At 41.2% G+C, this 25,802-nt stretch overlaps 1 protein-coding gene across 1 annotated transcript; it reads left to right on the forward strand.

The window, feature by feature from the left end:
* The first annotated feature begins 1,679 nt into the window (after positions 1-1,679).
* On the forward strand, positions 1,680-12,564 carry vamp8.L (vesicle associated membrane protein 8 L homeolog). Its single transcript, NM_001094932.1, is given in 3 exon segments — positions 1,680-1,703; positions 11,355-11,519; positions 11,678-12,564. Coding segments are annotated over 3 exon segments (324 nt in total). The 5' UTR covers positions 1,680-1,688; the 3' UTR covers positions 11,822-12,564.
* Positions 12,565-25,802: the final 13,238 nt, after the last annotated feature.

The raw sequence follows: 25,802 nt of genomic DNA on the forward strand, positions 1-25,802 counted from the left end.
TTTGGGTTTGGCCGAATCCCTGAATCGAGGGTTACAGATTTGGCTGGATAACTAACTAAATCAGAACCCTTCCACAGGGCCGAAAATGCAGAGGCGCAATTTTTTTCTCTCGATTAGATAGGGGTCGGATTCAGTTCAGCCAGGCTCTTGGATTCATCCGAATTCGAATCTTGCTAAAAATAGCTTGGATTCGGCTGAATCCTGGATTCAGTGCATTCCTAATTTTAGAGAGGGCCCTAAAATTACTTTGTGATGGGGCTCAGTAATAGGGTTGCCACCTTTGCCGGGGGCTAAACACAAACAATGGGGGTGAGGCAGATAGCATTGGGGGCGGAGCAGTGATCTTGGGGTGGGCATAATGACATCAGAGGCAGGCACAATGATGTCATGGAGTTATTATGCTGGGTCAGGGTTATTACATTGCTTATATGCAAATGGATGGATTTCTGTCCAGTTTTCACAATGTTTTAAATGGGACAGAAAGTTTTGAACGGACAGGCCTTTGACAAACTGAGATGTCCAGTTGAAACCCACACGGCTGAAAACCCTACCGCTATCTATTCTTCCCGATGAGTAAGTCCAATCCTTTAACTACAGGTATGGAATCTATTATACAGAAATCTGTTATCCAGAAAGCTCTGAAATACAGCAATGCTCATTTAGAAAAACTATTTCTTATTCTTATATTTTTGATTGATTTGCTTATTTCTGCATCTTTAATAACAGGAAATGAACTGCACTTCATAATAACTAAGCCACGTCAAAGTGAGTATCTTGGTATTTAATAGTTTTTTTTTATTTGGCCACAGGGCCAGAACTAGGGGTAGGCAGGGAAGGCATGTGCCTAGGGTGAAAAAGCAAGGGCATAACTCCTTAACAGCGCCAGGCAAATACCCCATGTCTGGTCCCCTCTTACATGCGATACCGGCGCAACGATTCATTTTATTTGGGGGCCTGGACATCGGGGGATGGGTCGGCAGGACCCACTGGGTTTTTTCCCGGCTTCCCGCCGGCCCAGTCCGTCGTTGGGCGCCGGACTGGCCCTGTTTGGCCAGATTAATGTTCTGGTTTCGTTTCGCAAGGCTGAGACCCGAACAGGCCTTAGAAAAACCGAATTGTTCGGGTCAAAACCGAATAGGTGGCAACTGTACCAAGTATCCTTTAATTTGAGTCACTTATCAATAGTCAAATGAATGGACAGGCTCAGTCAACAACATACTATTATAGTTTATTAGTATCATTCTATAGTATTACTATAGAATGAAACAGTTTTCCTTGTAAAATAACTGAATGTTTTGTTTGCTTATTTGTAAAGAAATATTTTGTTTTAACTTTGTAGATGAACTTTAAATGTTATGTTAAACTCTGTGGCGTCTCTGGTTCTTCACGTAGGGCCTGAAGCTCCAACAACCACAGTTCTGAGGAAATGGTGTCTCACAAGTGCACCTGCCGCTGTTATCGCTCTCTTTTCTCAGCAAGGAACAACTGTGAGGTAAAATAACACTGAGACCCCGCCCACAATACCTGAGCGAAGGGCCCTCCCCTCCGATTTAGCCAGAAGGGAGGAGAGAAGCAGCAGGGCCGGAGAGTGGCCAGAAGAGGAAGAAGAGTCGCTTTCATAAGTCACAGGCAACAGGAAGAATAACAACTTCCCCTTTAGGCAGAATCAGAGAGACAGACACACAGACATGGACAGGAGGCCGGTGAGTGTTGCAAAGGGAGCTGGGAGAGTGATAGAAAGAGAGTGTGACATGGTGGGGACAGACAGCTGCTCTCCGAGTGTAGTTACAATGCAAAACTTTAGTTCGAACAACTTTCTGCCCCTCAGCTCTTGCAGAACTGTACCTGCCATCCCTCCCAGCAATGTCTTCTCTTGTTAGTGGGACGTGGGGGATTCTGGGTGTTGTAGTTCTCAGAAGAGGCTCCCCGACAATGTAGGGAAGGTGGGGGGAAGTGCTTGCCTGTGAGAGAGATATGTAGGGGCAGCTGCTAATGCATTACGGGCAATGGAATGAAGCTGGGAGGGGAGGCCGAGCTGAGGAATGTACCATTGCACAAAGGGGGGACAGAAGGAAATGGCGTTTAGCAATGAAGTTCTGAGAAGGAAAGTACAGTAAACAGAATGGGCTCATGAAGGAGATTAGATCCCTGTTGGACTTTGGATCAGGCTGTTTACTTGCTACTGTGTCTAATGACTGACTCAGGGAGAGGCTCTGTGAGGAACAGGAATGTATAAGGGCACAGGCTTCTCTGTGACTCTGGTTATGTGTTAGGCTTGTGGTGAATAAAGTAAATTACTTGTGTGCTTAGTTTCATAGTACTGGGGTGTAATGGAATAACAAGTGCAAATCATGTCCCAGTTCTAAAAAAAACCCTAGGGACCCATAAGTGGTGACATTTTGAGTGATCCTGCTGACAGGCTGGTGCGGGAGTTCTAGTTCAACAACACTTTGAGGCCTACAGGTTCCTTGGCATTGTACTGCTGCCATATTTACTGTATCAGTCGACAACCAGATAAATGTGTGTGTCTTGTGGCGTTTGCCCGTGTCGGAGCTGTGATTCATTATCCGCTTTGTTATTTATAACTAATGGTTACCCTTGTGGCTGCTGTCCTGAGCACCTGCTGTGACGTGTGTACTGCTGGGAATTGCACAAACGCAGTGTGTGTGATTGTGCAGATTCCTTTGCACTGTGTGTAAACAGTGATTCAAGTCTTCAGACTCCAATAACGAATAGAGGATGTCCGTAGTCATCTCTCGGCGTGTTCTCGAACCTGATCAGTGTCCGGCCCTCCTCTGTGGGATTCAGGCAGTGTATGGGTTAACCAAACCTTTCAGACTTTCCAGGACGCACATAGGTGTGTACATGGCATGACGTCGGGTTGGCTATAATTGTGACAGTGACACATAGAACAAGGAGGGTGCTGTAACTCTTCTCTTGCCAGAGCCAGGATCAAGATATGAATGTGCTTATACAAAGAAATCCCATGAATTTCATACATATAACATACAGCGTTACATACATAACAACCAGTACCGGTTCAAAAGGTGAGGAATTCCCTGTGCAAAAGCGCTTACAATCTAAAGGGGAAGGGAACTAACACAAATATACTTTCATACAATATATAGTGAATCAAGTACCCCCTCTAGTAAAATATAAGGATATTATAAGTTGCCGAGGAGTTTCATGACCATATAAAAACACGAGGCCGAAGGCCGAGTGTTTTTATACAGGTCATGGAACTCCGAGGCAACTTCTAATATCCTCATATTTTACAGCTGGGGGTACTTTATTTATTATAATACACAAGTTTTAGTGAGTCATGTGACAGAAATGACATCAGAACTCACCGTTTATAACGGATGACATCAGAACTCACCGTTTATAACGGATGACATCAGAACTCACCGTTTATAAGGATATCATTTACAAGATATTCATGGCTTTTGTGTATTATACAATACTTCATACATACAAAAGTCTTACATCTGAGATGGTTCAACTTTATGTTATAGAATGTCTTATTCTTAACATATTTTCAGTTGGTTTTCATTTTATATTTGTTATAGATTTTTTTTTAATTATTTGGCTTCCTCTTCTGCCTCTTTCCAGCTTTCATATTGGGGGTCACTGACCCCAGCCGTCAATAAACTACTGCTCTGTGAGGCTACAATGTTATTGTTGCTTTTTATTGCTCATCTCTTTAGACAGGCCCATCTCCTATTCATCTTCCAGTCTCTAATTTGGTTGCTAGGGTAACTTGGATCCTAGAAACCAGATAACTGTTAAATCTCCAAACTGGGGAACCATTGGAACAAAATTCCAGATAACTGAAAAAAAACACCAACAATAAAATGCAAAATTGCAAATATCACTGTAGGCTCAAAGCTTACTTTGTTTTCTTGGAATTTACCAGACTCTCTCACGTATTTTATTTGCTCCTCTCCATCCTCCCTCCCTTGGTTGCCAGGTTGATCCCTAACTATTATCAGCTGAACAAAGCTGTTATTACTGAATAACCTGTTTGTTATGAGCAGGTTCCGGGGGTGTGGGCTAAGAGTGTGCGTCATTGTCTTGAGGACGATTCAGGGGAGGAAGTAGCCTAGAACAAATGATGTTTACTGCAGCGATAAGATCTCTTTTTCAAGCGTACCAGATTATGTTGGAGGTTTAACATGACCCCCAAAAAAGTTTAGAAACTGTTATAACCCCCTAAATTTCATTATTGTTTTCTGTTATTACAGAATATGTCACTGTATTCAAACAGGCTCATCCTGACCAACTCTGAACGGCATGAAGACCCATAACTGAGTCTTAAAGTGATTTATAGAGATGATGTATTTAAAGGGGTGGTTCACCTTTTAAATTAACTTTTAGTATGTTATAGAACGGCTTATTCTAAGTAACCTTTCAATTTGTCTTAATTTATTTCTTATAGTTATTTGCCTTCTTTTTCCTCTTTCCAGCTTTCAAATGGGGTCACTTACCCCATCTAAAAAAAAAAGATATGCTCTGTAAGGCTACACATTTATTGTTATGGCTACTTTTTATTACTCGTCTTTCAATCCAGGCCCTATCCTATTTGTATTCCAGTCTCTTATTCAGATCAGTGCATGGTTGCTAGGGTAAGTTGGACCATAGTAACCAGGCTGCTGAATAAAAAACTAAATACAGTAGAACCCCCATTTTACATTTTCAGGGGACCGGGAAAAAATTATGTAAGATCCTGGAAAATGATAAATTGGGGAAATTTGTGTTAAAGTAACTTTTTCTTCAAGTACTGAAAGTATATAAGCACAGGAGTCCGTTTTACTTTGAGATACAATATTTACTGTGTCAATAACAAGGGTTAAGCATTGCAGCGTAATGTTACACTATGGGGGGCATGTGCAAGACTCTCTGTCAGTCACATACACAAACTAAAGCAATTAGTGATTGGTGCAGGACTGTATAAGGGGCAGACTAATTGAAATTGACCATTTACCAATGCAAAATATACATCTGCTTAGTATTTTATACCTCTTTATTTCACAAATAATAACATTCATAGAGGGGGGAAAAACAGTTTTTGGCTACATCAGGACAAAATATGGGAAAATGACTTAAAATCAGGGAAATGCACCCATTGAAATGCATTCTAAATTGGTGGGACCACAAATAAAAAATATAAAACTTAAAATCAGGGTACGTAAAATTGAGGTTTCACTGTAACTCAAAAACCACAAATAATACAAATTTAAAATCAATTGCAAATTGTCTCAGGATATCACTCTAGATCATACTAAAAGTGATTTAATGGTGATTACAGTAACAGTAGCCTGCCTGGCCTTTTCTTAATATGTATAGGGGGTTTCTATATATGCACTTAATGGATGTGTCTTTTCCAAAATAATATATTCATGTTCATAGCATATATTAATTATAGGTCCATATATAAACAACCTTTAGCAGTCAGATTTTATAGTCATACGGGTATAGAACCTGTTATCCAGAATGCTTGGGACCTGGAGTTTTCTGTAATTTGGATCTCCATAGCTTAAAGGAACAGTAACACCAAAAACTGAAAGTTTATAGTAATAAAATATAATGTAGTGTTGCCCTGCACTAGTAGAAGTTGTGTGTTTGCTTCAGAAACACTATATAAACAAAGCTTCTGTGTAGCCACGGGGGGCAGCCATTCAAGATGGAAAATGCACAGGTTACATCGCAGATAACGGATAAAACACCATTGTATTTGACAGAGCTTATTTGTTATCTGCTATGTAACCTGTGCCTTTTCTAATTTTCTACAGCTTGAATGCCCCCCCCCCCGTGGCTAGACAGAAGCTTTGTTTATATAAACTATAGTAGTCTTTCTGAATCAAACACACACATTTAATCAATGCAGGGTAACAGTATATCATATATTAATTTCTTTAAACCACTTTCATATTTTGGTGTTACTGTTCCTTTAAGTGTGCTAAGAATAATTTAAACATTATTAAGTAATCCAGTAAGGATTCATTTGATTTTAGTTGGGATCAAGTACAAGGTACTGTTTTAATATTACAGAGAAAAAGGAGATGGCCTTCTTGTAATTCAGAGTTTTCTGGATAACGGGATTTCCGAATATTGGATTCCATACCTGTATAGCCATTATTTTATAATTGAAATGCTCCTAAAATATTAGAGGGTGTGGAAATACTGTGCTTGTTCCCTTTAGCGCAGTACGGGTCCAGATTCAATTTATGGAGTTCAGATTGCAGGAAGGTCTGCTACAATTAACCCCCAAATTACATGTGTTTAAGAAAAATTGTCTCAAACAAATCTGGGTGTATATGACCCGCTTTAGGAAAAGGGCTGAATCACGGCAATCTGTATGATGGCTCTTATTATTATATATCTGTAGAAATAATGATGTAGCATTCATTCAGTAACATATGGTGTTATTTATCACTTTACGTGCAGCCCATTCTGTCAGTGATGGGAAATGACTGCAGTCAGGCAGCGGATCCTGATGGCTCATGACCCTGGTTGGTGTCTGAGGAAAAGCAACAGGAAATGCCAACGGCTGCACTTCCCTTCCATTTAAAGGAATTGTTCAGTGTAAAAACTGAGTAAATAGGTAGGCCTTGCAAAATAAAAAAAATTTCAATATAGTTAATTAGCCAAAAATGTAATGTATAAAGGCTGAAGTGACTGGATGTCCAACAAAATAGCCAGAACACTACTTCCTGCTTTGCAGTTCCCTTGGTTTTCACTGATTGGTTACCAGGCATTAACCAATCAGTGACTTGAGGGGGGATCACATGGGTCATAACTGTTTGCTTTTGAATCTGAGCTGAATGCTGAGGAGCAATTGCAAACTCACTGAACAATTATGTTGGCCCCCTTAAAGTCAATGATTAACTCAGAGTTAGGGTAAGGGCACAACTGGCGATTCGGGGAGATTTAGTCTCCAGCCGACTAATCGCCTCTTCTTTGGGGCGACTAATCTCCCCAAACACCTTCCCTCTGTCTTGCTCTGGCTATAATGAAAAGTCGCCTGCGGCATAGCATACACAGCGCTCGGTATTCCAAAGTTACCTCACGGGGAAACTTCGGGCGAATTTGGAATACGAAGTGCCGCGTGTGCCATGCCGCAGGTGACTTTTCATTATAGCCGGAGCAAGACAGAGGGAAGGCGTTCGGGGAGATTAGTCGAGCCAAAAAAGAGGCAACCCTGAATCGGCAGGTGTGCCCTTACCCTTAGATAGCTGAAAAGCAGGAAGTAGTGTTCTGGCTATTATGTTCGACATCCAGTCATTCCAGCCTTTATACATTACATTTTCGGCTATCTAACTATGTTAGAATTTTTTATTTCGCACAACCTATCTATTTACCCTGTTTTTATTTTTATGCTGAACTGTTCCTTTAAGGTGTGGTGCCACCATACTAACTGACCTGTATAATCCGAGCAGGCTGGCCAACCAGGATTTCTGCTAGAGTCCAACGTGTGGATTTAAACCATTGGAGCACAAAGAAGTCAACCAATTTAGGGAGAGCTCTCACTGTGAAAGGAAATAAATGTGACTGTTCCCAGTGTATACACATCTGAATAATGAATATTAGTACAGGTACGAGATGCGTTATCCAGGAAACCTGTTATCCAGAAAGCTCAGAATTACAGAAAGGCCGTCTCCCATAGACTCCATTTTATCCAAATAATCCAAATTTTTTAAATTGATTTCCTTTTTCTCTGTATTTATAAAACGGTGCCTTGTACTTGATCCAAACTTAGATTTAATTAATACTTATTGGAAGCAAAACCAGCCTACTGGGTTCAATTCATGCTTAAATCTTATTTTAGTAGACTTGAGGCATGAAGATCCAAGTTATGGAAAGATCTGTTATCCGGAAAGCCCCAGGTATCAAGCATTCTGGATAACAGTTTCCCATACCTGTATTATAAGAAGAAAACCTTGGGAAACCATGTAAGGTTGGCTGTTATCCGATTAATATCTGTTCTTTTGCATTATGCCCAGTGCTGTGTTGTGCAAGAGGTATGAAGTTTATCACACCTATCTCTATAACCCTGTCACACCATCTCTTAACTGTGACTTCTCACACCATGAAAGAACTTTAACCACACTCTTGACAACTTTGCCCCCGGCCTTTCTTGAGTTTTGCTCTGCAAAAGATCCTCTCTGGCCTTTATTACATTGTCTGTTCTTTCTGAATCAATATGGAGACACAACAGGGCTCATCACCATAGTCTTGATTTAATACAGGCCAATGATCATACTGTAGCCCAAGCAGACTTTCAGAAGAAAATTGCAATCTGTGACAGATATTGGTTGGGCAGTCTGTCAGAGAGGTGCCATATACAGGCCAATAAAGAACCTAGTCAGAAGATTTTATTTGGGCCATGGATAGTCCTGGCTTAAAGGGGTTGTTCACCTTTAAATTAACTTTTAGTATGATGTAGAGAGTGATATTCTGAGACAATTTACAATTGTTTTTTTATTATTTGTGGGGTTTGCTTTATTTCGTTTTTTTTTTATTCAGCAGTTCTCCGGTTTGCAGTTTTTGCTGTCTGGTTGACAACACCCTAGCAACCATGCATTGTTTTGAATAAGATACTGGGATGTAAATAAGGGAGGTCTGAATAGAAATTGAGTAATAAAAAGTAGCAATAACAATAAATTTGTAGCCTTACAGAGCATTTGTTTTCTAGATGGGGGGGGGGGTCTCTGAACCCTGTGTGTTAAAGCTAGAAAGAGTTGGAAGAAGAAGGCAAATAATTCAAAAACTATAAAAAAAAAGGTCAATTGAAAAGTTGCTTAGAATGAGCCATCCTATAACATTCTAAACATATAGGAATTGTTCAGTATAAAAATAAAAACTGGGTAAATAGAGAAGCTATGCAAAATAAAAAAATGTTTCTAATTTAGTTAGTTAGCCAAAAATGTAATGTATAAAGCCTGGAGTGACTGGATGTGTAACATGATAGCCAGAACACTACTTCCTGCTTTGCAGCTCTCTTGGTTTCCACTGATTGGTTACCAGGCTGTGACCAATCAGTGACTTTAGGGGGGGGGCACATGGATCATAACTCTTGCTTTTGAATCTGAGCTGAATGCTGAGGATCAATTACAAACTCACTGAACAGTTATGTTCCCTGTGGCCCCCCTTCAAGTCACTGACTAACTCAGCGTTAGAGAGCTGAAAAGCAGGAAGTCGAATTCTGGTTATTATGTTAAACATCTGTTCACTCCAGCTTTTATACAGTACATTTTTGCCTAACTAACTATATTAGAAACATTTTTTTATTTTGCACAGCCTATCTATTTACCCAGTTTTTACACTGAAATGTTCCTTTAAAGTCAAACCACCCATTTAATCTGGCCTTTTAAAGAAGCTGATATAGGCTGCTCATTTGACCGTTTAAGCACCAAATATGGGCCATGTTTGGTGCCAAACCAAAGGCTACCCAATGCGATAGCTGATATGAAAACTCCAAACTTATGAGTACTGAAATGGTTCTGATCATGGGATCTGATCATTGGACCAGGAGCTGAATGATTGTATCAACCAGATTTGCCTGACTTGTGGCCAGATCAGGCAAAATCAATTTTTGTAGGTGACCTTGCAAAACAAGCAGATCAAGACAGGACAGGGACACATTCCAAAATGAAACACCACAATGATCTTCCTTAGATAATATTATTTACATTGTTCACAGAACTATAGGAAACCATTCCACTTCACAAAGACCCATTATTGATCTTTTAGCTTTTAATTATTTTGACAATAAGTAACCCATTCATTTGGAGATCACTGATTAACACAGCTGGCTTGTATTCATATGTTTTGCCCGAGGCATTATAGGCCGTTTAAATTGAGTTAATTCTTGCTAGCATATTTCAGCTATGGGGTGCGGTACTGGCACTTGTGTGATTTTGGACTAAAAATGCTATTTCCCACAAAAGTGAATTGTAGGTGGCAGAGGCTTCTTCCCTGGCATAGAGTATTCCATGTCTGCCACCAGCCTTAATGGCAGCCCTAACTAGTTTTAATTCCAAACCAGACTATCAGGTTATTGTTGGAGCAACACAGTCTGTATTACTGGACAAAGGCTTATTAATTATAAATTCTGTTGAGGTTATAATACATAGCATGATGTTATGCTTACTGGAATCTGAGCAATGAAGGGTTTGGTATGTGAGGCAAACGTTTGAGGTTATATCTCATAGGAAAAACCAGCCTGGCAGTGATCAGGAAGTCAAAGCAATTTGTGGTGTTGGAATGGCAGGGAGTTAGAGCACACCAAGCCACATTTAAAGGGATAACATTGAATCATCCTTCATGAGTCCTACCTGAAGGCATGGGCTCTGTTGCTCAAGTGTCTCAGGTTAGGCCAAAAGGACAGCATGAGCGGGTGGATCTACCTTCACCGAAGCTAGGGTGAGCCCCACCATCCCCGCCCCCCCGAGGGGGTTTATGGCTGTTTGGACTCCCCTTCACCTTGCGTCTACCTTAGGTTCTGCCAAAGCTTCCCCCAGGGCGTAAGTCTTGGTCTGGGGTCAAGCCTAGATGACTATGACACCCATCCAGTGAAACAAGATTAAGCAAAAAGTGCATTGTGCAAGACCCAAAAAAATTAATCAAGCACCCCTTACGGGAGCACAGTGCCTCCGCTTTCATCAAGCTTAGCTTGCCTGCCTAGACCAGAGGACCAAGTGTGTCTCCGTCTTCACATAAGATCATAAGAACGGATACCTAGCCAAAAGGTCCAGTAGGACTACACTTCATCTTAGCCTGCCAGAAGACCAGTGTAAAATAATAGTCCATCAAGTTTAGACCCTCCAATAACCCTGGTGAAAAGAAAAAAGCAGTCTGCATTGATGCAGGTGGCATGCAAACAAAGGTTGCATAATAAAAATTGTATCAAAGGGCTCTGCTCACAAGAGCTTGAAATCTAGGTTCCAAAAATTTGCCTCGTGTAGCGAAGCAGAATTTTTTGTCCCTCTTTCTGATTTTCAAAATGTTGGGAGGAATGCCTTAAAAGAGAATTACTGTTTTTAAAAAAAAAAAAAAAAAAAACCCTACAAGTTTAGGGGTTTCTTTTTTGCCTATAAATTTTAAAAGAATGTCAGTATGTATGATTCAATGGGGGTTAAGTAATGAAAGGCACTAAGTTTGCCCAAGAGCTGTAACTCATAGCAACCAATCCATAGGTAGCATTTACTGGTCACCTGTTTAAAAGCAAACATCTTATTTGATGCTATGGGTTACTGCTCCTGGGCAAACTTAGTGCCTTTTATTTCATATGGGGGATAGGCCTCAATCTCTTCTGATTTTTGCCCCTATTAAATGATGAATTACTTTGGCAGGATATGGGAGGGGCAACTGCCCCAGCGGCCCCTGACCACGTGAGGGATCTCCAAAGTGAGGTGGAGGGAGTTAAAAACATCATGTCCCAAAACGTGGATAGAATTCTGGCTCGAGGAGAGAATCTGGATCATCTAAGGAATAAAACAGAAGACCTGGAAGCAAGCGTAAGTGCCCAGAACTCCATATGCATACAATTTATGAATCGATTTCCAATTCCAATACCTATTAAATACTGTATATTTAATGGGTTTATCCTATCTTTGCTTCCCTCATACGCTCTCTGCGACTGCCTCACCTTGTTTTGTCTGTTTCTTCTGCACAGTCTGAACACTTCAAGACCACTTCCCAGAAGGTTGCCCGCAAGTACTGGTGGAAAAACGCAAAGATGATTGCCATAATCTGTGTGGTGGTTGGCATCATTTTACTCCTCATCATCCTCCTCGCCACTGGAGTCATCCCCACATAAAGATTGTCACTCGCTGACCAGGCTGCTCTGCCAATGAGGACTCAGGATTACCTTTCACCTTCTCCTGCCTGATGAGCTATCCTCAAGCCAATGGAGAGATGCCAGTCAGACTCACATTGTTATCCTTTGGATGATGGCTAGATTCAATTTTCCTTATCTGCTGGCCTGTTCCAAGTTACCCACTGGGGTCTGCATACCAAATTTTTCTAGAATTTATTGTATATTTTGTTCCTACACATAAAGGTTTGATTCTGATTCTGGCAAATAAAAATATCTAGAAAATATCTAAAAATATCATCCCTACTTGCAGCCCAATCCCCACTTTGTCCCCGGTTATATAGTGAATAAAGTACCCCCTCTTGTAAAATATAAGGATATTATAAGTTACTGAAGGAGTTTCATGACCATATAAAAACACGAGGCCGAAGGTCATGGAACTCCGAGGTAACTTCTAATATCCTCATATTTTGCAACAGGGGGTACTTTATTCATTATAATACACACGTTTCAGTGAGTCATGTGACAGAAATGACATCAGAACTCACCGTTTATAACTGATGACTCACCCTTTATAAGAATATAATTTACAAGATATTCATGGCTTTTGTGTATATGTTTATATTCTTGTAGTCCAAGAAACCTGGCACGTTTTATATCAAATTTTTTTTAAGCCTTCAATTTGCATTCTAAAAAGGACACATTTATTCATCAGTTTAAAACCCAAATGATACATTCCTGCCACTTAAAGGGACACTGTTGTCAAAATTAATATTTAATTTAAGCTTCAGCATACTGAAGTAAGAAACTTTATAAATACAATAAATTAAATATTCTGCATCGTTTCTGAAATAATCAAGTTTATCTTCACGATTCCTCTCTCAGCATCTATTTCTCCTCATTCTGTCTTCATGCAGCAGTTGGGTGTCAGATATTCATTGACCGATCTTATAGGGAGGCTTCCTTTCCTAGCAGATGTATTAGAGCTCACTCAAATAACTGATTCCAGTAGAAACAAAATCTAATAAAATGACTGGCTTTTGCACAAATTCTGCATGTAGAGAGACATGATGTCTGGCGATTTTAATAGAGTGAGCTCTAATACATCTTCTAGGCAATAAGATATTTTTAATTGATTGTATTTAGAAAATTTCTTATTTCAGTGTGCTGAAGCTTATATTCAATTTTAATTTTTGCATAGTTCCTGTTAATGTATGATCTGATGCGGGAATCCTGCTCACTCATTGGTGTACAGATTGTTAATCCACACCTCTCAATGAAAAGAGTTGCGTCTGTTTAATTTGTTAGCAGATATTTATGGGAAATCTAAATAACAGTTTATATATAATACTCCAAAAGGAAAACATTGCTCTTTTGTATATAAGGGTGGATTGTATCTAACTAGCTTTAGTTTGCATTCTGTTATCATCCGTTCTAGAGTCTTAATGTTTTTTCTTGCCTCTAGCAGCCATTCTAGGCTCAGTAAATATTCTTGTTACATATATTTGAATCTTTCCTGACTCAAAGAATCTGACTAACTTGGTTAAATCTGGCTGTGCTCAGAGAAGAATGTAGACAGTGGACAGTTTGGAAATGTTTTATGTATAATAACTTAGCATTTTGTTCAGCAGCTCTCCAGTTTGGAATTTCAGCAGCTATCTGGTTGCTAGGGCTCAGTTTAGCCTAGCAACCAAGCAGTGGTCTGAAGGAGAGGCTGGAAGATGAATAGGAGATGGCTGTAATAAAATGAAACAATAACAAGACTTTTATAGCCTCACAGGGCAATTGTTTTTTAGGTGCTGGGGTCCGAACCCCCATTTGAAAACTGAAAAAAGACAGAATAAATTTACAAACTATAATAAAAAACAGAGTGGAGAAAAAAGGAGAAGGTTGCTAAGAAGAGTGCATTCTATAGCTCACTAAATGTTAATTTGAAGGTGAACAACCCCTTTTAAAACTTTTTCGGCAAATGACAGTTGATTAGAGTAGTGAACCTGCTGCACTGCCAGATGCATTACATTTATTTATAATGGATCAGAAGCTTAAAGTTTTGGATCAGTCCAGGTAAAAAAAAAGAAATAGAATGAACTTGTTTTATTTGCAAGAATAAATTGTGCTGCACTACAGAGAAGCACCACTGAGTGGCAGCACCACTTACAAACATGGCCTAAATATATTCTGCTGTGCCTGATTTACCCTGTGGATGTCGCACTATTGCTTATTTTTTGTTCCATGCCCTGGACCTCCAATCTGAGGCTTTGTAGTGACTACTACTCCCAGAATGCAGTGCTGATTCTGCAGTTTAGAGCTTCCCATGCTCAAGCTATAAATCCCTGCAGGGACATTGTTGTCATTATGGCTGCCAGTGCCAAGGCTGTATAGGGGTTAAGCAGAAGCTGGAGTGTTTTATGATAAATATAAGCAAATGTTTTCATGGACAGAAAATAGGGACTCTCTTCCTTGTGTACACAGTCTACAAAGCAGTCAGAACTTCAGCTGGTTTATATTACGGCTCCCATCATTCCCAGTTCATCTGTACTCATCATGGGCTGGGGAGGTGTGCAATAAATAGCTAAATGTCCGCATTGCTTTCATTGGGAAGCTTAATCTCCCTGTGTTTCTGTCACCTGCCCGTTACATTTTTTTTTCCTGGGATTTATTTATATTCTTCTTGTTATTAAAGAATTTAATCTGCGCCTTTTGCCTTTAGAGTTTCATTTTCTGCTCCATGCTTGCCCTTAAAATATGGTGGCACACAGGGGATACTTTGTGTGCCTTGAGTGGCATTGGGGGTTTGGGCCTATAGACATGTAAGGGTGGCTCTGGCACTTTCCCCACTTGTCATATATCTGCCTGTATCAACGTGCACGGGTTCACCCAGGCAGCAATTTCATAGTCCGTAGTCTTGTTTCTCCCATTTCATTACAGTTAGGGTTACAAAACTTGAAGAAACCCGGGCTTGGAACACTTACACCTAACAAACAAACCTCAGTACCATGTTTTTTTTTTTCCAAAACACATCAGTTAATAGTGCTGCTCCAGCAGAATTCTGCACTGAAATCTAATTCTCAAAAGAGCAAACAGATTTTTTTTATATTTCCTTTTAAAATCTGACATGGGGCTAGACATATTGTCAGTTTCCCAGCTATTGTCAGTCATGTGACTTGTGCCTGCACTTTAGGATGGAACTACTTTCTGGCAGGCTGTAATCTATGGCAGGGAAGGGAGGGGGTGATATCACTCAAATTTGCAGTACAGCAGTAAAGAGTCTGAGACTGAAACTTATCAGAGCACAAGTCAAATGACTGGGGGCAGCTGGGAAACTGACAATATGTCTAGCCCATGTCAGATTTCAAAATTGAATATAAAAAAATCTGTTTGCTCTTTTGAAAAATGGATTTCAGTGCAGAATTCTGCTGGAGCAGCACTATTAACTGATGTGTTTTGAAAAAAACATTTTTTCCCATGACAGTATCCCTTTAATAATAAAATCTCACCCACGATCTATTCATTCCTATGGGATTATTAGAACCATATTTATCAAATGGTGAGTTCTATCTTTCACCCATTGATAAATACAATTCTAAAACCCCCATAGGAATGAATAGAACATGGGTGAGCTTTTATTTTTAAGCTCTAAACATTTTGATAAATCTGCTCCTAATTGTGGTTGAGAATCTGTCATTGTTATTCTAGAACAGTGATCCCCAACCAGTAGCTCGTGAGCAACATGTTGCTCTCCAACCCCTTGGATGTTGCTCCCAGTGACTTCAAAGCAGTTCTTATTTTTGAATTCCTGGCTTGAAGGCAAGTTTTAGTGGCCCAAAAACTAAATGTACTGCCAAACAGAGCCTTGTGTAGTCTGCAAGTCCACATAGGGGCCACCAATTGCCAATGACATTCCATGTTTTTCCATATTTTGCACCTGTAGGAACTTCTTGCATGATTATGTTGCTCTGCAACTTATTTTACATTTAAATGTGGCTCACGGGTAGAAAAAGTTGGGGACCCCTGTTCTAGAACATCTTACAGTATAGGTATTGGACCTATTATCCAGAATGCTCAGGACCTGGGCTTATCCGGATAACAGATCTTTCCATAATATAGATCTTCATACCATTACTCTACTAGAAAATCATTAAATAAACCCAATAGGCTATTTTTGCTTCCATTAAGGGTTAATTATATCTTAGTTGGGATCAAGTACAAGCTACTGTTGTATTATTACAAAGAAAAAGGAAATATTTTTTAAAAAGTTTGATTATTTGGCTAAAATGGAGTCTATGCGTGATGGCCTTTGCTTAATTCTGAGCTTTCTGGATAACAGGTTTCTGGATAATATATCCCATACCTGTATATCATTATATCTATCAGTCTGTCACTCTAGATAAATATATATAGTGTGAGAGAGTGGAACCCCCGTTTTTCAGGGCACGAGGAAAAATGTTAAAATCCGGGAAAATGTAAAATTAGGGAAATGTATTGAATCAATTTATTCTGAGAGTACTCAAAGGATATAAGCACAGGTATGGGACCTGTTTTCCAGAATGCTGGGGTTTTCCGAATAAGGGATCTTTCTATAATTTGGATCTTGACACCTTAAGTCTACTAGAAAATCATGTAAAGATTAAATAAACCCAATACGCTGGTTTTATTAACCTCTTAATTTCACTAATATTAATAGAGGACTTTCATAGATGACGAGCTGTCATTTTTGGGAACATTAGGACAAAATGTCCTTATAAGAGAAATACTGACCTGAATGGGAGGCACAACGAGACATCCTGAATGGGAACTTGCAGCCCTTTATTGTTCCCAAACCCAGGAGTGTGTTTGTCATGGCAAATGAATGTTAATTTTATTGGATGATCTAATGCATAATCAATGTCAATAATCACTTCCTCTTTGCTTGATACAAAATGCACCATCAATAAGGCCTCATGTGACTGAAACAGTAATAGTAAATAACACAGTGCCTGGTGACAAAATGGGGAAAAAGGTGGTTGTTTTTTTGTTTTGTTTTTAAAATACATGTTAGTAAATCTACCCCTAAATGTCATGCTGGTGCCTTGTGTTAAGTAAATCATTCTTATTTGTGGGAACTTGTAACTGCAGGAATACAATGAAACTAAAAGCAGGGTCACCTAAAACCTGCATTTACACGCAGTGAAATACGCAAAGAAGCCATTGCACAGGGTTGCAAGTACAAGCACAGGACTTGTTATCCGGAATATTCGGCACCTGGGGTTTTCCGGATAAGCAGGGCCGGCCTTAGGCCTATTGGCCCAATAGGGCCCCGCACTTCTGGGGGCCCCGCACCACAGGGCAGCACAGATAATATTTCCCTCAGCACATGATGCTGCCTGGCCTGCCCCCAACTTAGAGAGTTCAGCCCATCCCCAAATCCATAGGTCCAGCCCACCCCCCACTCTGATAAGCCAGCCTATCCCCCAACTCCATAGGTCTAGACTGCCCCCAACTCTCATAGGCCCAGCATTCCTCCAACCTTGATAGGCCCTGCCTGCCCCCAATCCAATCAAGCCTGCTCCCAAGCTGAATCGGCCCAGCCTGCCCCAAACTAATTGGCCCAGTCCACTCTCCTATTTCCTCCCCCTCTCTCTTACCCTGTGTGCCCCTATTATGTGCCCCTATTTCATCCCTCTCACTCTCTTACCTTTTCTGCCCCTTTCCTTTCTATTTTGTGCCTGTATGCCCTTATTTTCCTAAATACTTGGTGTGTCAGTAGCCAGCAACACTTTGTCTAGGGGCCCCGCCAACATGGTCCCAATTGGGCCCCACATTTGATAGGATCAGCCCTGCGGATAAGGGCTCTTTCTGTAATTTGGATATCATACCTTAACCTGTGGCCATAGACGTAGAGATCCGCTCATTTGGCAAAGTCGCCAAACGAGCTGATCTCTGCCCAATATGCCCACATTGAAGTGGGCGATATCGGGCTGATCCGATCATGGGCCCTAGGGCCCAACCACTTGATCATAATGCTGGAGAATGGGCGGTCGGGTCGCGGGACCGCATACAAGCAGAGATACAGCCGCAATCCGACGGGATTTTTTAACCTGCCTGATCGAGATCTGGTCAACTTTCGGCCAGATATCGATCAGTAAAGCCGTCGGATGGCCCCACACACGGGCCAATAAGCTGCCGACTCGGTCTGTCCGCATCTTTTACGGCTGTATCTCTGCGTGTCTTAAGTCTGCTAAAATTCATTTCAACATAAACCCAACAGTGTTGGCTTGCCTTTAGTAAGGCTTAATTTTATTTGGGATTTAGTATAAGGCACTGTTTTTATTTTACGAAATGGAAATATTTTTTAAAAATTTTAATCATTTGATTAAAATGGAGTTTATGGGAGATGGCCTTCCTGTAATTCAGAAATTTCCGGAAAACAGATCCCATGTACATGCTCCCTCTTGTAAGGGCCCTAAACAAGACTAGGCAGCAACCTATTGTAAGTGTAGGGTTGCCACCTTTTTGCCCCGTGGAATCCGGGCAGGGCTGTGGCGAGGCCGTGACATCAGGGGCGTGGCTATGATGTGGAGATTAGCAATTGGCTAGTCGCCGCGTCAATTATAGGAAATCCTGCTAATTTAAATTTCCTAATTTAGGAAAACCAGGCAGGCAGTTTTGAGCCGGGCAGCCCTTCAAAAAACCTTGCAGGTCAAAACCGAGCAGGTGGCAACCCTATGTAAGTTTTTATTAATAACCTGAAAGGGAGTGTTTGTCACCTGAAAGAGTTAATCTAAAGGGTGACTGATACGGTTGCTATGGCTATAAATACATTACTGGAGCCACTGGATAATCATTAATCAGGTAATGTCAGACGTTGGCTTACAGAGGCGCATACTTTTTGTGCAAAAGTCTCATTTTCTTTTCTTGTGCTTTATCATCATTATCATGTATTTATATATCTTTATAATACACAAAAGTCATGAATATCCTGTAAATTATATCCTTATAAACGGTGAGTTCTGATGTCATCAGTTATAAACGGTGAGTTCTGATGTAATTTCTGTCACATGACTCATTGAAATTTGTGTATTATAATTAATAAAGTACCCCCAGTTGCAAAATATGAGGATATTAGAAGTTACCTCGGAGTTCCATGACCTGTATAAAAACACTCGGCCTTCGGCCTCGTGTTTTTATATGGTCATGAAACTCCTCGGTAACTTATAATATCCTTATATTTTACAAGAGGGGGTACTTTATTCACTATATATTATCATTTCTACTCCTTACTACCAATGTACTCCTCTTGCCTTCTTTCTTAACAATCATGTTCATTTTTATACAGGCTTGGATTTGTGGAAAGGCCTAGGCCTAGGGTGGCAGGATTTTAGGGGGGCGTGCCACCCAGCCGCACCCACCTTGGTTCCAAACCACTGGTAAGGTTGCCACCTTTTTTAAAAAAAATTACTGGCCAGTGGTGGGGGGGCGGTAACTAAATGGGCGGACTTTGAAGTAAAAAGGGGCGGAGCTGCAAGGCGTTATGCAAAAGGAGGCTGGCTGCGGGGGTCTAGATGCAAAAGGGGCAGGGCTAGGCTGGTTACGGCTGGGTGGCAACCCTAACCACTGGGGATGTGTAGGAGTTTTGAACATTTCTCACGTGAAATCCCCAGTCTTCCGGACGCAACTAAGGAAATTAGTGCATATGCACACGTGAAGAGGGTGAGAGTGACGAGTCGGCTTGCGATGCCCGCTATTTAAATCATGCCTTGTTTTTATAGAACGCAAGCTTTTCAGCTTCATTTCATGTAGTTTCACATCCCTTTAGGCACACCAAAAAATAAGTGTTTAAAAGGATTGTTCACCTTTGAGATAACTTTTAGTATGATTTAGAGAGTGATATTCTGAGACAATTTGCAATTGGTTTTCATTTTTTATTATTTGTGTTTTTTTTGTTTTTTTTAATAATGTCTTTATTTGCACCAATTAAACATAACAACAAACAACAAAATTGAATGCCACATAGTAATGTCATGTTACATAGGGTTACAAAGAAAAAGCAATAGACCTACACACAAGGGTTTCCCCCCGGCCTACTCCCACATTCCTCAATATATGTTACAAAATAAACCACCCTATCTCTAATGATCAATATCATTTATATTGTCCCCACAAGGTTACCTCTTAATGCATTTAAGATCCTGTTAGGTATAAGGCCACCTAATCTGTCACCAATTCCATTACATTTACGTTCTTGCCATTATTGAGTTTCTCCCTGCCAATTCCTCGGACATGTACCACGTGGTGAAGCGGAAAACATAGGAAATTTCCTGCTGACATGTGGAGGGTAGTCTTTGTATATTTTTTGACCAAGTGGTAAAAAAGGCTGTAACTTGGCGTTCCCTATCTAGAGAGGCTTCCAGCCAATCCATGCGGTAAACAAGATCTAGCTTTGTTAACATCATCTCAAGTGGTGGGAAATGGTTTGTTATCCAACAGTGTAATATTGCCTTTCTGCTAACTGCAGAGATTATGTTTGCTAATTTCTTGTCTGCCTTTGGGATATTGGTTGTGTCTCCAAAAATCGCCCATAGAGGTGTAAGGCGGACTTGAATGTGTAATGTGAGCTTACAGTAGGAAACAGGGCCGGAACTAGGGGTAGGCAGAGAAGGCACGTGCCTAGGGTGCAAAGGTGGAGGGGCAACAGGCACGTACTTACTCCTACCCCTAGTCCGGTCCCTTCTCTGCTGACCGCCCACTTGTTCCCATCTGTGCGAGTATGCACGCGTCAATTCGCGCATGTGCAGAAGCATTTTTTCACGCATGCACAGAAGCGTCTTTTCGCGCATGCGCAGAAGCACTCAACCAGCCGATGCAGCAGCTGGGCATTCTGCCTAGGGTGCCTGCCCGGCTTGGCCCGGCTCTGGTAGGAAATGACCGTCTCCCAAAATTGTTTAATTACTGAGCAGGACCATAAACAACGGTAGAGGTCTGCTTTTTGAGCTTGGCATTTGGGACATGCGTCAGAATCAGACCACCCCACCAATTTCCGTAATGCTGGTGAAAAATACCCCCTATGTAAAATATTCAAGAACATATCTTGAAAGTGACTTGAGGTGAGGAGCAAAGTAGATTGTAAATGCAAGATGAATATCTTATCCCGCATAAGATCTGGAATTTGGTATAGCCATTTTCCTATACCTCTTTCAAAGTCCTTGTCCGATAATGAAGGTTTTAGAATTCTATATATGAGTGAGATGGAGGGCTCTATTGCAGAGGATCGAAACAAACAATCAATTGGGTTGTCAATATCTTGTGTTGGGACAGTCCGAACCACTGTCTGTGTGTAGTGTCTTAATTGTAAATAGGAGAAGGGATCCCATATTATCTGAGGATATCTTTCTTTGAGGTCATTGAGAGAATACAGATTTGTGGGTGTACGCATTACATGTCTTACCTGCGTAAACCCCTGTTCCGCCCACCTTAGAAAGGGCTGGCCGATATAATTGTTTAAAAACTGTGGGTTGCCTATAACGGGTAGAAAAAATTATGTATTTGTGGTTTTTGAGTTATTTAGCTTTTTATTCAGCAGCTCTTCAATTTGCATCTTAAGCAATCTGCTAACTAGGGTCCAAATTCCCCTAGCAACCATGCATTGATTTGAGTAAGAGACTGGAATATGAATAGGAGAGGCCTGAATAGATGAATCAGTAATAAAAAGTAACAATAACAATACATAACAATACATTTGTAGCCTTACAGAGCATTTGTATTTTAGAAGGGAGTCAGTGATGCCCATTTGAAAGCTTCAAAAAGTCAGACGAGAAAGGCAAATACCTATAAAAAAATAAATAATGAAAACCAATGAAAAAAGTTGCTTAGAATAGGCCGTTCTATAACATAATAAAAGTTACCATTAAGGCAAACCACCCCTTTAAAAATAATTAAAATAAAATGTACTTTTGACTTGTACTAGTGAAATAGGTGTGTTTGCTACAGAAACACTATAGTTTATATAAAAACGCTGCTGTGTAGCCATGGTGGGCAGTTATTTATTCTAAAATAAAAAGGAGAAAAGGCACAGGTTACACAGATAACAGATAAGCTCTGTAGAACACCATTATATATGCAGGGCAACGGTACATTATATTTTAATGACCTTGATACCCTTTCATTTTTTGGTGTTAATGTTCCTTTAATGCCATTTGTAACAAATACATAAGGGATGTTTAAGAAAGACTGATAGATGTTAATTGTTGATTTGGCATACACTGCTAGCCTAAGGCTTCTGGCAGATAAGGTGTATTCTTGGGTGGTATAATTCAGCTGGTGGACGCACCCAAAACTGCCGCGGCCGACTCCCACTCATTTCAGTGGGAAATACCCAACTGCACTGGTACCTGCTTTTCAGTCTGACAATTCACACTGTGGGTTTTAAGATAAAAGGCACCAGTCAGGGCCGCTTCTGCCATGAGGCAAGGTGAAACCCTGAAACGGCCAGTTACAAGGGGTGGCAAAAAGCCACCTCTTGTAACTTTAAGAGCCGAACTTCCGGGTTTTAACCCGGAAATTCGGCTCCGCTAGTGCAAAGAGCGATATTGCGCTCAATGCACTAGCGATACTGCCCCCTGAAACCCGCTCCGACGCTAATTTTTAAGCGCGGAGCGGGAGAGGAGGGGGGCGGCATCTGGGCTGCTGCCTCAGGCGGCAGCAACCCCAGAATCGGCGCTGGCACCAGTACCAGTGCAGTCCTATTTAAGAAATTGATAGACAGTGAAATGTGTCATACCCCCACCCCCTGACCTGCCCAATATCCGTCTACCGTGTACCCATGGGGGCAGCCATTCAAGCACAGGATACACAGTAGATAACAGATAAGTTCTGAAAAATCCCACTGTATACTACAGAGCTTATCTGTTATCTGCTGTGTATCCACTCCTAAGGGTCAGGGCACACGCTCAGATTTGGGGAGATTAGTCGCCCGGCGACAAATCTCCAATTCTTCGGGGCGACTAATCTCCCCGAACTGCCTCCCGCCAGCTAGAATGTTAATCGCCGGTGGGATGGCTCCCAGAGATTAGTCGCCCTGAAGAAGAGGAGATTTGCTGCCGGGCGACTAATCTCCCCGAATCTGAGTGTTTGCCCTAACCCTAAATCATTCTGGCTTGGCTGTATTGATAGGCACAGCTTCTGCCTGAGTGCAGGTACACAGAAGTGTATTGGAGTGGATCTGCTTCTCTCCACCTGCCTAAAAAACACTGGCGGAGAGAAGCGGATCATGCATTTTGTCATTGTGTCTCTGCCCTTATGAGGGTGGGACCTGTCACCCACACATGAAAATCTGTATAATAAAAGTCCTTTTAAAATGAAACATGAAACTCAAATTCTTTTTTTTTATTAAAACAACCACACTGGTTATAAACTCGTTTAAAACTCTCAGCTGTCAATCATATATTGCCTGCTCCTCCTCTATGCCTTAGGCAGGCAATTACTTTCACTTTCCATTCAGCAATTCCTAGATGTCACTGCTCTCCTTACATTCCCCCTCCATCTCCAACATTTAATTTTTTGTAGCCAGTGCATCAGGTGCCCCATTTTTGTACATAAACAAGATTTTCTCATGATTGGCAAGATTTTAGCCTGCATTAAGTTCACTATAGACGCCGAACGACCGATTTTACCCAAATCCGACCAATCCTTTGAAATTATCGTGCAGTTAGTGGGATTCGAACGATCGAACATCTTACGATTTTTCGGCCGACATCTGTCAGGAAATTGATCGGCCAGGTTAAAAAATCTTTGTCAGTCCCAGTGCAATCTATCTATGTTTGCTGGGACAAACAGGCAGCTCCCCTTTGTTTTCCTGGCAAATTGGTCTTTTTAGTTTATGGGCAATTCGCACAATCGTGCGATCGTTCCGAGATAATCGTGGTCTCACGATGACGATCGGATCTTTTAAAAATCTCAACATCTATGGCCAGCTTTAATAACAGGGACCACAAAATGGCTGCTTGGTGGGATTGTGATTTACAAGACTAAAAGAAAGAAGATTGAAATCATGTATATAGTGTAAGTGAAGTTTCTTTTGCTTGACTAACATCATGAAACAGGGTTTGGAATTTTTTTAGGGTGGCAGGTCCCCTTTAGGCCAGAGACACATGTGGAAATTCGGGGAGATTTAATCACCTGGTGACAAAACGCCTCTTCTTTGGGCGACTAATCTCCCCAAATTGCCTTCCCGCCGGCTAGATGACACTCGAGGTGCAAATTCACTAACAGGCGAAAAATTCGCCAGCGATGGCTTAGTGCACATCGCAACACTTTGCCAGGTGTAAATTCGTCTGGACAAGGCTAATTCACGAAGATCCAAAGTTGCGCACAGGATACCAAACGCTGGCGAAATTACGCCAGCGAAATTACGCTCAGCAGTCCGAAGTTACGCTAGTGTTGGCTAATTAGCATACGGCGTGCAGTTCAAGTAGAATGGCCGTATATGTTGCAGCAAATACATTACACTACACAAGGCCAGGGAACCTTAATAAAATTATATAAAGTTATTATAATGCCCTACACATGTGCCCACAGTATAGGTTAGGTGCCATATGTTAGCAAATGTAGGGGGGGGAAGGAGGATACCCGGAAAAAAAATTTATGATCTTTTTCAGTCTATCACCCTTTAAGTAGGAAAAAACGCCAGCGTTTTGTGGGACTTAGAAAAATTTTAAACTTTTTTTTTGAGGAACTCCTATCTACTCTATTGCACTTCACCTGGTCTGAGGTGGCGAAGGCAAGTCTGGCGATAGAGGTAAGGGTCAGTAAAATCAAAAACATAGTGAATTTGCGTAGTAACGCTCTTTCGCCAGACCGTAAAATCTATCTCCTTGGCGAAATTACACCAGCGAATTTACGCCAGCTACCGTTAGTAAATTGGTGAAGTGCCGAAATGACGTCACGCTGGCGAATATTCGCCAGCATTAGTCACTTCGCCATTTAGTGAATCTGCCCCTCGGATCGCTTCATTTTCCGAAGTTCCATCACCAGAAAACTACGGGCAACTTCGGAAAACTAAACACTCCGAGTGCCATCCCGCTGGCGATTTAGATTCTAGCTGGAGGGAATGCAGTTCAGGGAGATTAGTTGCCTGAAGAATAGGTGATTTGTTGCCGGGCGACTAATCTCCACAAATCTCCACGTGTGTCTCTGGCCTTAATTGTTCTGCTGGTGTAGGAGAGTACTGTGTATAGGCAGTGCATTTGGGTGTGATACATATTTATGGCAGAGTGTTATTCACAGGGCAAGTGCAGGCCTGGACTGGCATTCTGTGGATTCAGGCAAGTGCCAGAGGGGCTGTTGTAAGATGCCATAGACAGTCACTATTTATTGGGCCTGTGGAGGGCTGTTTGGGTCTCTGTGTACTTGGAAAGCCAGGGTCTATTTTGAATCCCAGGCCAGACCTGAGTATGTGTTTGCAGAGCGTACTGTGCATGGGGCAAGGTATACATGCCTCCCAACTCGAAAAACGGGACAGTCCCGATTTTGACAGCTCAGCCTGCTGTCCGAGATTGTTAATGAAATGTCCCGACTTTCTCTTTGATCTCCTGCACTGAACAGCCAGAAAAAGATGCAATGTTTCCAAAACCCAATTGGCTTTTGGCAGAGAGCCCAGAATATTTTGCAGGTGCACTTAGAAACATTTGTAACAATTTAAGATCAGCAAAGAAACAATTGTAACAATTTAAGATAAGCAGGTCTCTTGGGGAAACTGTGACTTGCAGCTTAAAGGGAAATTCACCTTCATTAGCAAAACTGTAATAACACATACACCCCCCCCCCAGAAATGTGTTCAAACTTGCCATAACCTGCCAAATTTTGTAAAATGAACATGGTAATTAGGGGGTGTGGCCACAAAATGGGCATGGGCAAACATTTTCACCTCATTGCGAGCGGCAAAATGTTTCGACCCTCTTTCTGTTTTAAAAATGTTGAGAGGTACAGTATGTAGTAGTTATTGGGTAAT

The sequence above is a fragment of the Xenopus laevis genome, chromosome 3L, assembly GCF_017654675.1.
Source record: "Xenopus laevis strain J_2021 chromosome 3L, Xenopus_laevis_v10.1, whole genome shotgun sequence".
NCBI classification, from domain to species: Eukaryota; Metazoa; Chordata; class Amphibia; order Anura; family Pipidae; genus Xenopus; species Xenopus laevis.